The 16,137-nt window shown below is 40.2% G+C and overlaps 1 protein-coding gene and 4 non-coding genes across 5 annotated transcripts in view; 4 read left to right on the forward strand and 1 right to left on the reverse strand.

Annotated features, from left to right (window-relative positions):
• DNAJC5B (DnaJ heat shock protein family (Hsp40) member C5 beta) overlaps positions 1-7,937 on the reverse strand; it is a 36,032-nt gene extending 28,095 nt beyond the window's left edge. The window contains exon 1 of the mRNA XM_048939508.1: positions 7,831-7,937. Coding sequence (XP_048795465.1) covers positions 7,831-7,937 — 107 coding nt within the window. The remainder of the gene's footprint in view (positions 1-7,830) is intronic.
• Positions 870-958, forward strand: TRNAY-GUA (transfer RNA tyrosine (anticodon GUA)). Its single transcript is given in 2 exon segments — positions 870-906; positions 923-958. It is a non-coding gene; the product is annotated as a tRNA-Tyr (tRNA).
• Positions 1,296-1,368, forward strand: TRNAA-AGC (transfer RNA alanine (anticodon AGC)). Its single transcript has one exon. It is a non-coding gene; the product is annotated as a tRNA-Ala (tRNA).
• Positions 2,460-2,548, forward strand: TRNAY-GUA (transfer RNA tyrosine (anticodon GUA)). The gene is given in 2 exon segments: positions 2,460-2,496; positions 2,513-2,548. It is a non-coding gene; the product is annotated as a tRNA-Tyr (tRNA).
• On the forward strand, positions 2,886-2,958 carry TRNAA-AGC (transfer RNA alanine (anticodon AGC)). The gene has a single exon. It is a non-coding gene; the product is annotated as a tRNA-Ala (tRNA).
• Positions 7,938-16,137: the final 8,200 nt, after the last annotated feature.

Consider the following 16,137-nt stretch of genomic DNA (forward strand, 5'->3'; position numbering starts at 1 on the left):
GCAGGAATACCATGCCCATTTGGAGCCTTTGTGTTCAAAACCAACTTGGTAGCTCTGAAAATGGAGAACGCTAGCATGCTAGCAGGATTTTTATCAGGTAATAGCACTCACATGCAAGAAAGGATCCATCAGTATGGGCTTATCCACAGCATGGCAACATGAGATTTTTCTCTGGAGTAAAGCAGCCTCTTATTGCGAGCACAGACTGGAATTGTTCCTGACCAATAGGATTCTGCATTTTCCCTTGAATTTCTGAGAAGAATAAGGAACAGTGGACCTCACTAAAGCAGTGAGCTGCTAAAACTTTGTGGAGAAACTGGCTTCCTTCTTTCAGGAGAATAGACCAGTGCAATTGTGTCTAGAAGGGCTGTCTGCAGGCTGACTTGAGCTTTAGCAGAAAAAGCCCTGGAAAACCACTAAGTAATAGCCAAGTCTTCTTACAAGAGGAGGCTACCTTAGAATGATCTCAGCACAGCCTGTAGCACGGAGCCTGAAAAAAAGGGGATGGGGATACTGTGCAGGGTGTTTCCAGTTGTTCTGAGAGTGTAGAGGAGTCGGATGAGTGGATGAATGATGATGAGGTGCCTGAGCTGATGACAAAAGTGAGTGGAGTGTAACAGGGCGAGGTATCTCAGGGATGTGCGTCCTGTGTTTCTGGCAACGAGGAGAGTGAAATGGAAAGCTGTGTTGATTTTCAGGAAGTGCTGCTAGTGAGGGGAGTGCATGAAGTACTCAGAAAGGTGCAGCGCTGTCGGAGGTGAGCGTGTCTGGGTGTGCAAAAGAAGCAGAGGCGTTGTGCTGTGTTATGGCCATAGGAATAATGCGGATGGGAGCATGAAGGGTGTGGTGCAGGGCAGGTCCCTGTGATTCCTTCGATAGCTCAGCTGGTAGAGCGGAGGACTGTAGGCTCCCTTGCACGGCCATCCTTAGGTCGCTGGTTCAACTCCGGCTCGAAGGAGTGCTCTTTTGGCTCTTGCCCCGACTGAGTCTGCAGCACTGGTGCATTTGGAACGCTGGCCACGCATCTTGCTTTTGATGGGATCGGAAGCTGGAGCTCTGGCAGGCCGTGGAGAAGAGGACGTTGCTCTGTGGTGGATTCTGTAGAAGACAGGGCAGGTGGTGTTGGCCTTGAGCACCTGTGTGTTTGGAGGGAGCTGCACCAGCACCTGGAAATTGGGAGTGGTTGTTGTGTTTGTGAAGAAGGGTGCTGGGTGGTCAAGAGTTGTGTGCAGGGCCATGTGGCTGCGAGGTTGCTACCTGAGAGCTGAGGGGAGGTGATGTGCAGGCTGTGTGCTGGGGAATTAGCTCAAGTGGTAGAGCGCTCGCTTAGCATGTGAGAGGCAGCGGGATCGATGCCCGCATTCTCCAATGCTTTTCATCCTCTTGCCTGCGCTCTTATCATGAGGGGACACGCTGGCCTCCGGAGCTGTATCGGGAGACCTCTCTGTGCTGGGCTACAGAGGATCGATAGAGCTCCTGAATGCAACTTGTGGAAGTACAGAATGGGGTCTGGAGCAGAGAAAGTGCTTCTCAGCATGATCTCATCACTTGAGCAATGTCAGCAAGAGCACCATGCCCGCTTTGGGGCTTCCATTTACAAAGACGACTTGTTAGATTTGAAAGTTGAGGAAGCATGACAGCAGGGTGTTTTTGGGGCAGTAGCACTTACGTGCAAGGACAGATCTATCACTGTGGGCTTATCCACGACATGGAAATATGAGTTGTTTTCTTTTGTTTTTTTTTTTTGAGAAAGAACCAGAACTCGTTATTGTGCGGACAGACTGGACTGTTTCCTGCAAACAGTATTTTGGATTTTACTCTGGAATTTGTGTGAGGAAGAAAGCACTGCAAACCTCGCTGAAGCGTAGAGCTGTTAACAAGCAATGGTGATATTAAGATTCTATCACTGAGAGAACAAAGTGGGAGAAATGTGTCCAAGGGGGCTGAGCAGGCTCTGTTTTCTGGCTGGCTTCAACTTTGGCTACAAATGCAGCTGAAGCCCTCTCCTGGATACCCAAACCTTCTTACAGGTGGAGTTTGTCTATAGAAGGATCGCAGCACAGCATGGAGTGTGGAGCGTGCAAAAGAGGGGATTTTGTGCAGGATTGTTCCAGTTGTTCTGCGACCGCAGAGGAGGCAGGTGAGTGGATGAATGATGATGAGGTGGCTGAGCAGAGGTCAAAAGTGATTGGAGTGTGATTGGGTGGAGAATAGTTTCTTGGGGCTGAGTTTCCTTAGGTTCTGGCAACAGGAAGAGTGAAATGGAAGGCTGTGCTGTTTTTTGGGTGGTGCTACTAGAGAAGTGAGTACATGAAGTCCCGTTGAAGGTGCAGTGCTGTCGGAGGTGAGTGTGTCTGGGTGTGGAGTGAGAGCAGAGGCGTGGTTGTGCTGCGTTATGGCCATAGGAATAATGCGGATGGGAGCATGAAGGGTGTGTTGCAGGGCAGGTCCCTGTGATTCCTTCGATAGCTCAGCTGGTAGAGCGGAGGACTGTAGGCTCCCTTGCACGGCCATCCTTAGGTCGCTGGTTCAACTCCGGCTCGAAGGAGTGCTCTTTTGGCTCTTGCCCCGACTGAGTCTGCAGCACTGGTGCATTTGGAACGCTGGCCACGCATCTTGCTTTTGATGGGATCGGAAGCTGGAGCTCCGGCAGGCCGTGGGGAAGAGGACGTTGCTCTGTGGTGGATTCTGTAGAAGACAGGGCAGGTGGTGTTGGCCTTGAGCACCTGTGTGTTTGGAGGGAGCTGCACCAGCACCTGGAAATTGGGAATGGTGGTTGTGTTTGTGAAGAAGGGCGCTGGGTGGTCAAGAGTTTTGTGCAGGGCCATGTGGCTGCGAGGTTGCTACCTGAGAGCTGAGGGGAGGTGATGTGCAGGCTGTGTGCTGGGGAATTAGCTCAAGTGGTAGAGCGCTCGCTTAGCATGTGAGAGGCAGCGGGATCGATGCCCGCATTCTCCAATGCTTTTCATCCCCTTGCCTGCGCTCTTATCATGAGGGCACACGCTGGCCTCTGGAGCTGTATCGGGAGACCTCTCTGTGCTGGGCTACAGAGGATGGATGGATAGAGCTCCGGAAAGCAACTTGTTGAAGGATGTAGTGGGGTCTGGAGCAAAGCAATTGTTTCCCTGCAGTTCCTCATCGCTTCTGCAATGGTGGCAGGAATACCATGCCCATTTGGAGCCTTTGTGTTCAAAACCAACTTGGTAGCTCTGAAAATGGAGAACGCTAGCATGCTAGCAGGATTTTTATCAGGTAATAGCACTCACATGCAAGAAAGGATCCATCAGTATGGGCTTATCCACAGCATGGCAACATGAGATTTTTCTCTGGAGTAAATCATCCTCTTATTGCGAGCACAGACTGGAATTGTTCCTGACCAATAGGATTCTGCATTTTCCCCTTGAATTTCTGAGAAGAATAAGGAACAATGAACCTCACTAAAGCAGTGAGCTGCTAAAAATCTGTGGAGAAACTGGCTTCCTTGTTTCAGGAGAATAGACCAGTGCAATTGTGTCTAGAAGGGCTGTCTGCAGGCTGACTTGAGCTTTAGCAGAAAAAGCCCTGGAAAACCACTAAGTAATAGCCAAGTCTTCTTACAAGAGGAGGCTGCCTTAGAATGATCTCAGCACAGCCTGTAGCACGGAGCCTGAAAAAAAGGGGATGGGGATACTGTGCAGGGTGTTTCCAGTTGTTCAGCTATATGCCTGTACTCATATAATAATGGGACGTGCTGGCCTCTGGTTTTCTTCTGGGAGACTTCTTCGTGTCTAGATTACAGAAGAACAAGAGAGATGGAGGAAGGATCTTGTTGAAGTTCCTAATGGGGTCTGGAACAAAGCAATTGTTTCGCTGCAATTCCTCATCACTTGTGCAATGGTGGGAAGACAACTATGCCTACTTTCTGGCATTATTGTACAGTGACAATGAGGATGGGCAGTAAGATGAGGAGCATGCCAGAATGATGTTTATGCGGGTAGTAGCCCTTCCCCTGAGAGACAACCTCAATGGCTGCAGAGATTTTCTGAATGTGGGGATATAAAGGCTTTGCGTGAAGCAAAGGAGAATCCCTGCCTGAGTCCACTTATTGGAACATTCTCTATCCGTTATGAAATTACTGTTAGTCTGTTAGTTGTAGGAAGAGTGGTACACCTCAGTGATGTAGGGGAGGTGCTCCCAAAAGCACCTCCCTTTTTTCTTGATTTTGTATTGTATGCGTTCTGTGATACTAGTCTTTGACTTGACCTTTCCTGATGATGGAATCTATTTGTGAGAGATAATTAATTTGTAATAATATTTGCTTGAAAGATGAATTTGTACTTCTTATCTCATCAGGGGCGTGTCCAGTCTGAAGAGACGGTTGTCTGAGGACTTACCTTGTGCTGGTCCCTTCTAATTTTACGGTGGTTATAGAAAGGATATTTCCAAGTCTATTCAGTTCTGATTGGCAGGAAGATGAAATAGAATGAGGCATGATTATTACTGAAGGGATATAGTTATTCTATTTTTTGTGGTTTAACAGTAGAAGGAGCTTTTTATGTGGTTTTTATTTTGGAGTTTAGTAGCAGCAAAAATAATAAAACCTTTTGCTATGTGGTCATAGCACGTGAATCACACTATTTTATTTTTTTTTTGGCCTTTTTCTTTCCTATTACTACTTCATCCAAGAAGTCCTTATCTTGGAAATATTGAAATTAATTTAATTTCTGAATAGTTTTTGCTTTGTTTACTAATAGTATATATTTTATTTTTCTTTGTCAACATTTTGAATATTTCTATCTTTAAGCTACTCTGTAGGCTTAGTTTTTTATGTCTTAAAGCTCTTGTGATATTCAGTGCAGTTCAGTTTGCATTGTGTTCATTTTATCCTTCCCTTTTTAATTTATTCTAATAGTATTATACATGGATATATTAATCTTGTAGGAAAAAAATTACTTTATAATTTTTCATACACTACAAAAATCTTGAGTGCTTTAGTATCAGAGAATGTATTTTTCTCAATACTCTGGCTATGTAAGAAAGGTCTAGGATTTCTGCATTTCTTCCCTGCAAATGCAGAATTTTTGTCACTTTGGAAACTGCCTGAAGATTATTAAAAATAGAAAAACCTGTGATATCTAAAGTTTTACTTCAACAATATGTACTGTGCCTATTGTTTGAGTGGAACTTGTGATCAGTTTATGCTTTCACTTTTCAAAACTGAGTCTTTTCAAGCTTCTGAAGAAAACAGGAAATACCATCTTTCTGCATACTGCTTCACTGTCAGACTGGAAAGCAGAAGTCAATGGACAGTTTAAGTTATTATGCCTTTTTTTTTCTAGAGTTTTTTTTTAATTTTTTTTTGGTAGAGAACTGAAGTTAAACAGATCTCCTTTAAAATTCTGCTGATTAAAAGCCCGTTAGCATTATCTGCTTGAGAAATTAGATTGTGCCAAACTCCAAATAAAAGCACAGAGAGGTAATTCTGTCATGTTTATTAAAAAGTAAATTTTGCCCTGGGCTGTGGTAGTATGATTAATACTGACTTAATTAATAATGGCAAGAAACTCAAAATCAGGTATTGCTGGTTTCATACCTTATACTAAAGAATACCAGTTCAGCAGCAGATTTTTGGATTAGCATAAATTAATCTATAATTAAAGCAAATCTGTGAGACTGACTCATCATTTTATCTTGCAAATATTTACAGCTACTTCATTAAAAGTGAATCCCTTTGACATTTCCACTTTAGTGAGAAGCAGTCCTTTTTTTGCTATAATTACTAATAAAGATGGATAAAGCACTACTGTCAGTTTTACCACACATTGTTGTGTAAATCATTCGTATTCATGTTCAGCATGAAACAAAGTTAATTTCATTCTACATTCTTCCATGACAACTCTCTTCTTTGGGGACTAAAGAAGGCCTCCTTTCCAGAATATTAAATGAGAAAAGCAACGAGAAAGCACAAAGCTTGATACAGAAGATGGTTTCTGCAGCTAGGCTGTACTACTGGGACACAGGAGGTGCAAGTCATGAGTGAATTTGATACTGTAGTAAGTTTATCCCCTAGTGGTATAGTTAAGCAAGACAACAGAACCATGATATAGTTTTGTTTCCGCTGTACACATAGTTTGGCTGTTCATTACTGTTCCTGCTTCTGTTGAACACGTGCTTTTTAGGAAACACAGAGATACAATTTGTTCAAAAAGAGTCCTAGCAAAATTCAAGCTAAACAATAAAGCAAAAAGATCTATATCATAACCTCTTTTTCAGTTCAAATGTATTCTTACATTTGACAGTGTGTTGAAGCTGGGTCACTAATACACTGCAACGAATAATGTCCTTTACAATGGTATAATAGACATTTTACTATATTTATTAAGCCTCTAAATACAGGTCTGGCATATTTTGATGTCAAGAACATCTATTTCACTGATGACAATGTTCTTTCTCTTTTAGTAGCAGCAGGGCAGATTTAAGAGCAAAAAGACCCATAAAATCTTCTGGACTTACTTCTAAGCCTTGTTAAATTTCAGCAATAAAATACATTTCATCATATCAATAACTTCTGCTTGAGTGAAACTTATTTAAAGTCCTCCCTTCTTTTTCAAAAGAGAAATTCTTTTGCCAGTTTCTTTCGGCTGCTGGTTACGCTCACTTAATCAAATACCTCATTTTGGTTTATTGCTTAATTGGTTTTAGAGTCCATCCAGCTGGTTTTGGTTATGTCTCTCTTCTAAACTAAAGAAGCCCCTTGCACCTAACATTATTCCTTTTCAAAGTCTTTACTGTAATCAAATATGTTACCAGCTTTTTTTTTTATTTGTTGCTTACTGATGAGATAAACTGATTGTACTTGTTCTGTCTCTTAGTGTTGTCCTTGAATCATCACACACATAGGCTTCAGTTTTCAACATACTTCGGGAAAAGGTGTTAACACAAGAACTGGATGTGCTATTCTAGGGTTGTGCTTTACAAATATGGTTTGCTTTCTTCAACAGTAACAGTCTGACCTCTCATTTGTCTGGATTCAAGCAATTAAGATAAAGTGCACAGGTTGATTTTGGGATGAAATCGGTGGCTTTAAAGAGAATCAGCTCTGAATCTTTTCAATCTCACAGAGGAGAAGGAACTTGTAACAACAAATTCTGAAGTGCAAGTTACTCAAAAGGGTTTACAATTATACCTGTGTCAGATGCATAAACTTTCTTTGCCAAGCGTTGTGGCAAATAAATGTAAATTGTTATACTGGTTCCTACCATCAGTATTTTTTTTTCTTCCTTCGTAAAAATGAACTACTCCATGGTAATAACTTGTATAACAATACAGTGTTGAAGAGTATGCTGGATTAATTTAAGAAGGAACTTTGCTGAGTGTGGATAATTTCTTATTTTGCAGTTTTAGACAATGACTCAGAAGCAAGCACTTCTGTTTGCCATTGCTTTAATTGGTTGGCAACTTCAGTCTCAACTTAATGATGACATATTAAAATCAACATTAGCTTTTCAACTGCTGATAATTTCAGCATTTTGAAGGATGGCAAGCATTAAATCCCACAAAAGCAGAAGCTAAGTTCAAAAAGGAAAAATTTCAGGAAGAAGCATGAGCACACACACGTATACATCCAAAGTAAAATAAGCAGTAAGAAAAGAAATAAAGCATCATCTTAAGAATAATTTTGTTTTCCACTACAAGATGCTAAATATAAAAATGTTAGCAAAAACATTCAGTGTTTTAGCTCTGTAATTTCTATGGGAGGATAGTCCCAGTGTGTGCAGAACACTGCCTCAATTGCCATAACAAAAAAAGTTGCTTGTGTTTTAGACACATTTCAAAACACATCTTGCATACCTGTAGGACTTCTTAATCTCATCATGTGTTGCTCCCTTCTCTAGGGCCAGGATTCCATATAATGCTTCCCCTGATGTTGACAAAGCACGTTGCCTTCGTTCAGCCATATTAGCAGTGCATTACCAAAGCTGCTAACAAGGAACAGAATTTAAAATAGCAGGGACTGCAAGTATATGTGGATAATATTTTTTAGAAAAAGTTAAAATCACTTATACAATTTACAGGATAGTAAAACTAAAACGAAACTCCCTTTAAATTGCTCTCCATTCCTTAAGAGATTTCAAAGTATTCCCCATATGGGGAATACCTCCCCAGGTGGGAATACCTCTACAGGATGCTCAGAATAACTGCAGTGCCAACTTATGTGCCTGAGGATAGGTGAAATGAATCTGGATTTAGACACATAGGAGAGTGATCTCAGTTTTACCGAGTATATTGTTTTATTTATTGCAATCTTACGTATGGGAAATACTGAAGTCAACTAGAATCCAATCCTATTTGAAGCATGGTTTACAATACAAGAATTTGGTCAGAATTCATGAGCTGCTTATATATCTACCATGGTAACCTTAACGTACATTGCAAGTGAAAGTTTAGCACAAGCCAACAGATTTAGTCCTCTTCAGATCTATCATTTCTTTCTTCAGGTGTCTCAGAGGTAAAGCAGACAAACAAATGATTCTGCACCAAATAGGCTCTGCTACCTGCTTGCCGTTCATAATTTATCCTTCTGGATTTGAGGAACCAAATTTCTTAAAGCAAACCCAGCTAATGCTAGGTAATGACATGAAGAAACTTGAATATGTATGTAAATTATGTATAACATAATTTAAAACACCAGATGTAGAAAACTATGGTTCATAAAGAGAAAGCTACAACTCTCTGTTGGCAGACTTGCTACAGCAAAACTCTCACTGCGACCTCTTCATTTCTTTGGATGTTGCACCTTTCTCTAAACGTTGACAAGTGATGACAGAAAAAGTCTAAAGGTGAGCTATAACTCCAGATATAAGAAGAACTTCTAAGAACCTGCTCTGTTCAGTAAGACTACCCACTCTGATCTTTCACCCCTCTCACTGCTGAGCTAGAAATACTATCTTGCTGTTATTCATATATTATTTACTAGTCCACATTTTGGTTCAGAATCAGTCATGTAACACTTTTAAGCTCCTCAGCTTTGTTCAGTACTAAAAAGAAAAGCAAATACCATGTAAATACACAGAGATGTATAATATAGCCAGTAATACTGGTACACAGCATATGATTTACTAAGCAACTTACACTAAGTAGTATTCACTTTGAAGGAAGTTTTCTTTTACTACTAATCTAATACAACTCAGGGTCTTGTGAGCAGCTGAGAAAAAACCCTTCCCATGTTCAAGTGTCATACGTAAGCTACCAACTGAATAGACAAAATTTTAATTTTAAAATTTTTAAATTAATTATGAAATTATGTTCAAGCTTATAAACACTGCTTGATCAACTGCAGTAGTTACAATGCTACTTGTTGATAGTATGTCCGTAACATATTTGACATAAACTTGGGATCTACCCTGATCACACAGGAATCTTGCAAAGCACACTGAACCTGATAATGCAAAAGGCAATGCTTGGCAACCATGTAAAGTCGCAGCTATACAAGATTATTTAAAAATTCCATTACATAATTATGATTATCTATATGGCAATCCCAGAACATAAAACAAAATTGAAGTCATGATGGATTTTATTCTGAAGAACACTGTAATTTGTACTTTCTCATAAAATAATTTTAATGGCCAGTCAGCTATGGAAATTTAAACTCACTAGCTTAATCAGGCTTCTACTGATTAATAGCCTTGAAGGTCTAGCTACTCAAAGTTATTGCTTACTTATTTAAAGCAGTGCTATAAAATACTAAAAGAACGAGGAGATGACAGTTTTCTAGAAAAAGTTATGCTCTGTAAATTAAGGAAGATAAAATGGTTACAATTTTAGTACTGGATTCCTGATAGCTAAAATTATGTTGGAATCCTATCTTCAGGCTATGTATTTTTGTTCCAATAGAAAAGTGACAAGAAGATACTGTTTACTTCCTTGACTGACAATAAATAAAATTCCAATAACAATCCCACATCCCCTGGGAGAATGGTAACATTAGCTAACATAAACTTTTTCTGTGCAAATCTTATACTATCCAGGATTAAGTATCTTACATGAGGGTTCTAATAACAACCCTTTTCTTTTTTTAACCACAACCCTAACTCGTCTGGATTTGCAATGAAAAATAAGGCAAGGTGATTCAAATAACATACCTGCTTCAAATAGTGATGGAACAGTCTGGGGTGTATAAAGTCACAACATCATCAATTTGCTATCTTTGTGTCTCTAGGCAAATATAATCCAAAGGGAAAGAAGTAAGTGCCAGCAGAAGCCCCGTTCCACTGAAAACAGCTGCTGCTTTTCATCCTTCACATTCAAGGTTAAACAGGTCAGTGGAGTCTGATTACTCTTTTTGTTCGTTTGTCCAGTATCCGATTGGTTATCTCTCAGGAAGACCTATAAAAGAATGAATAAAACATTCATGAACCTAGAGGCTGGTATATCTTAGAGTTATTGACACAAAAAAGTATAGCACATACATATATTTAGGTAGCTGTTCTTTATTTGTGCTTTACTCTTGATGGAATCTTGAATTTATCATTTTTTTTTTTTCTTTTTTAGTGTGAATGTGTTTTTTTAATGATACGACAGCTCTAAATTTCACTTCTTTGAGACCAGCAATGGCTTCAGTTTACTACGCAGTCTCTTCAGGAGTAAGACTAAGTGAAGAAGATCCTTTAGACTCCTAAATTCTTGTAATATTTATATCAAAGCAGTTATGGGGTGCCTTCTTTTATTCTAATATAGCTTTTCCTCTGACATATCACTGAAAAGTCTAGAGAGCCATTTCTTTCCATTTGAAATTGAGAAGACTGTTAATGCCAGAGACTTAACAGGATAGCTCTTGGGATGACATCTCTGCAACCAAACAAGTTCATCCTTGAAACTAAACCAGTTCATTTACTCCTAAGTAGTGCAGAAGGGATGGGGAAGGACGTTATGAGTTCGTAACAGCTCCTCTCTGCTTCCTCCTCACACTTCTCCCCTGCTCCAGCATGGATTCTTCCTGTGGGCTGCATTGTAAGTCCTCCTTAGTGCACAGTTTCTATCAGAAGAACATACTTCTTTGTAGGTTCCTTTCCATAAGGCATAGTTCCTTCAGGAAATATACACCTTCTCAGGAATGGGACTTTCCATGGGCCACAGTGTGGATATTTGCTTGTGTGCAGTCCCCTCCACAGGCTGAATGGAAAAGCCTTCTTCACTGTGATACTCAAAGGGTACTGCAGGAGAGAGAATCTCTTTTCTACTGTGGTGTCCACCATGGGTTGCAGGAAAACACCTGCTCTGGCTCTTGCTCTGCTTTGTCTGAAGTCTGAGTTTGTAGGGCTGTTTTTCACTTTTTTTCCCCTCCCACTCCTCGTTGACTTACAGTGTTTTACTATTTCTTTAACATTTTTCCCACAGTACCACCAGCATAGTTGATGGGCTTGTTTCCAGGACATCAAAAATGGAGTAAGTTCAGCTAATTTTATTATGTTGAATGAACACTGTAAAACAGATTGTTCAGTCATCATGCCTGACCTCAAACTTTGAGATAACTTCATCATTATTAAAAAAGGAAAAAAAAAAAAAAAAAAAAAAGGAAGAAAATAAAATGACCTTTTACCCAAATTCTCTGTACTTACGTACATCCTATTAGCAAAAAGAAACTAGCATTCTGCATTCTTGTCTCATGGGCCGTTCTGTGTGAATACAGCTCCCTCTGGTGTGTTAACATTGCTTTGTACCCTATAATGTTTTTTCATAAGAATTCTTGGTTTGTTTGAAGAAAATGAACGCTGTATCTGCACACCTAGGTGTTTTTTTTTTTCCATTGGGAATCATATAGTCTAGGTACATTCCAATGAATCTTTAAAGGATTCAAACTTTCGTGAGTTGTCCTAACTCTTTCTTCAAATCATCTATATGATTAGAAGAACAAAACATATTGTTTAATATTTATCCACTCTTTTTTCACTTTTGCTTTTTGTATCATAACACGTAGTTACCTAATAGTAAACCATGACCCCACCTTAGCAGTCAATGCAAAACCAAGACATTCCTTATCCCAAAGGACCTCATACCTAAGTAAGTCTTACTTACGTTTTACGTTCCACTTGCATGCTACAAGCATTTCAAAACAAACAAATCTCAACATGTCTGGAAACACGGAGCTGTGTATCAGCCTATAAAAGTTTGAAAGTTGGCCCAGAATGAGAAGGAGGTCCAGAGTTTCTTCAGAAGCTTGCAGCTGCACAGAGGTAGGGGTTGAAGAACTCTGAGTCACTCCAGTCCTTCCCCCCACCGTTCCCTCCTTTTCCTGGCTCACAGTAAGTTCAGAAGCTAAGAGCCTGGAGCTGAAAGACAAGTAGGTACACACACCTGCATGAAAGGACTGGCATCATTGCTCAACAATGGTGTGAATTTTCAGCTTCCAAGATAAGGAAAGATGATTTTTGAAAGCTGATTTTTTTTTTTTTTTTTTTTTTTTTAGTTTGTTGAATCAGGTGTTGTTAATATTGACATCACCAAAGCATGTAAGAGATATAAGTGATTAGATAGGTCACTCCCAACCTCTTAGAAGAACCTACTGATTCTTGATTCTAATGTGAGCAAGGAAAGAAAACCTCTGATTTTACTCAGAGAAATTTGGAAAGCGAAATATATTATCTTATTGATCTGCTTTAGTATAGTCAGTGGGTTAAAGAAGGTGCTCCTTCCTACCTGCTGAGCACTGGTGAAGCCACACCTGGAGTGTTGTGTCCAGTTCTGGGCTGCATGGAACAAGAGACACCTTGGAATACTGATGAGAGGGCCAAGAAAATGAAGCACCATTCCTATGAAGAAAAGATGAGAGAGTTGGGAGCACTGAGCCTAGAAGATGGGAGGTTCAGTGGGGATCTCATCAGCATGTATAAAAGGAGAGTGAAAAGAGAATGGAGCCAGGCTCTGTTCAGTGGTGACCAGTGCCAGGACAAGAGGCAGCAGGCACAAACTGGAGTTTCCCTGGTTTAGTGGTTGGCAACCCTGCCCACAGCAGGGGGATTGAAACTAAATGATCTTTAAGGACCTTTTCAATCCACGCCTTTCTATGAGTCTATGATTCCCTATGGTGGTTCACTCTGAACACCAGGAAGCAGTTCTGTGCTGTGTGGGTGATGGAGCCACTGGCACAGGCTGCCCAGAGGCTGTGGAGTCTCCTCCAAGTTCTTCAGAAGCCATCTGGACAAAGACCTGGATACTCTGCTCTGGTGTCCCTACTTGGACCACTTGGGTCCAAGGGTTTGGACCAGATGGACACAGAGTTCCCACCCTTTCTCAACCATTATGTTAATTTGGGTGTTTTATTGCATTCAATAAAAGTCCTGTTTTATGTCATCAGTAATTTCTAGAATGATTTCACTTACTTAGTTTCCAGCCCTGATGCAAGCATGTAAATGCTTCCTTTCCCCAAAACTTTCCTAATCTGATTACTTTTATAACTCATTTCTCTGACTTACTCTGCCAAAAGAATGGTAAGAACACTAACATGATACTGGCATTTATATTGGAAACTGACAAGAAGTGAGAAGATAAAGAAGGAAGATGAGGAGTCTGAAACAAGAACTCTTGCTAGCTGATGACTTTTCTCAGGTAAATGAATGGAAACTAGAAAAAACGACCCTGAACAAGTAAAGCATGAAGATGTGAGTGAAGTATGATATGTTAATAAGATGAGGGAGAGTATGTATCCCAATAATGGGCATTTACAGTGCTAATGTGTACCATTTTTTCAGTTGTTGAGCATGATCTATCTTTCATTCTGTATTTGAATATTTTGCTGTGTTGATATCAATTTTTATAGTACCCAACTGAACAACCAAATCAAAGGGCAACAGATTGAGCAAGTGGAAGAGGATGCTTCTGCCAAGATGTGCTGGGTCTCTGGTTCAGGACTAAGGATTGATTTTTGTTAGCAAGAAAAGAGTGCTTCTGAGGCAGCTACCTCCTCCAATGTTCTTCTTATCGTTTCTTCTCAGTTAGTTCTGAATCACATGCTCTACCTGATAGGTATTCAAAAAATCTTCTAAAAAAGAGAGAATTGTTTAAAGTGCCTTTCTTAGGAGTGAGTCTTGTAAGATCTCAGACAAGCCCAACAATTCTGTGGCAATAAATTACATTCTTGTCACATTCCTGTGTTACTGAATAGTCACTGTCATTATGGTTTCAAAAGAAATACAGAACAGATTTAAATAATATGATTGCATTGCACCCATTTTTAAATACATATAGCTATATTGGAAGTAAGGTATTCCATCTGGTTAGCCATCTGTAACTCCATCTATTCAAGGAGTATTCATAAGAGAACAACCATATATTTGAATTCTCTGAACATATTGTGACCTTCTGTTACTATTCACATAGAGTATCTCAATTTAAATGTATTTTGGGTTTTTAATATCTCTCAACAACTGTACTATTTGAAAAAGTAGCAAACCGAAGAAATACAAACCTCAAATGAACAGTCTGTTGCATATGCAAATTGCTCATGCCTTTACCTGGTCAGTTTGACCCAGAGAAGTAATCCAGAACCGTAACTTCCTAGCTCATGCAAATAAAACCAGTTTGAAGGCTTGGTGGACTACCTAAGTGACATATATATAAACACTTCTTTTATAAAATTATAGGCAATTAAGCTTTAAGTAATGATAATACATTTAAGTTTTTCAATAAGATATTCAGTGGAGCACCAGAAATTGTATTTTTATCTGCAGTTTGGGAGACTAAATTTGAACCCATTTAAAGCTTGGTAGCCATAACCATCAAAGTCATTATCGTTTTTTGCTAAAAAAATGAGTAAATAAGATATAAGTCATATAAACCCGTGTAACATGAAGTTAAATTTCTTTCTCAAAAACAAAGACAGGAAGTTCCTAGTTTATACAACTTTGGTAACTCAGAGGTGATTTATCTGTGACTTGAAGCAAAAGTGAAACGAGTCTTCTACTGCTGTCTTTAGGCAGAGTCTCAGTAATTTATTTATTTTTCTTCACTGTAGCAATTCAAGGCATTATTCTATCACTATGTACTGTAAATTTACAACCCCACAGTTTGGTAACAAGGAAAACGAATGCATTTTAGCACAGCCTAATTAGCTACAGCTAGGAATCAGGAAGATTAACTTGAGCAGCGTGAGTGAGTGCTTTGACCTACTTTTGAGCTTATTTTACCAGGAACTGATTAGGAAGCTCGAGGAACACAACTCAGTACCTGTTCCTTAAGAATCCACAGCTGCACTCAGTCCTCTCCACTAAGCACAACCTTTCTCCAGTACCCAATCATAGAATCATAGAATGGCCTGTGTTGGAAGGGACCTCCAACAGAATCATAGAATCACTCAGATTGGAAAAGACCTTAAAGATCATCGAGTCCAACCACAACCTAACCATACTACCCTAACTCTAACAATCCTCCACTAAATCACGTCCCTGAGCATCACATCCAAGGATGGTGACTCAATCACTTCCCTGGGGTGGTTATAATTGCATGTTATTCCAGTGTTTAACAACCCTTTCTGTACTGATACCCAACTCCTTGCCACAGGCAGGGCCACCAATCTCCAGATATGGTACTAGACCAGGCTGCCCAGGCCCCCATCCAACCTGGCCTTAAACACCTCCAGTGATGGGGCATTCACAACCTCTCTAGGCGGCCTGTTCCAGCATCTCAACATTCTTTCTGTGAAGAACTTCCCCCTGACGTCCAATCTAAACATTCCTTCCTTGAGCTTAAAACCATTCCCCTTTGTCCTATCATTATCGACCTGAGTAAAAAGTTGACTCCCCTCCCTTATATAATTATACTGGAAGGCTGCAATGAGGTCTTCTCGCAGCCTTCTCCAGCCTGAACAAGCCCAGTTCCCTCAGCCTGTCTTCGTAGGCTCCAGCTCTCTGATCATCCTCATGGCTCTCCTCTAGATTCTCTCTAATAGCTCCACATCTTTCCTGTATTGCAGACCCCAGGCTTGGATGCAGTATTCCACGTGGGGCCTCATGAGGGCAGAGAGAGACAATCACCTCCCTGTCCCTGCTAGCCACCCCTCTTCTGATGGAGCTCAGGATACCATCAGCCTTCCAAGCTGCAAATTATGTTCTCTCCACTTCTTAATCCTTAACACAATTCTCTTAATGAACCATCTTTTGA

Source organism: Lagopus muta, chromosome 3 (genome assembly GCF_023343835.1).
Source record: "Lagopus muta isolate bLagMut1 chromosome 3, bLagMut1 primary, whole genome shotgun sequence".
NCBI classification, from domain to species: Eukaryota; Metazoa; Chordata; class Aves; order Galliformes; family Phasianidae; genus Lagopus; species Lagopus muta.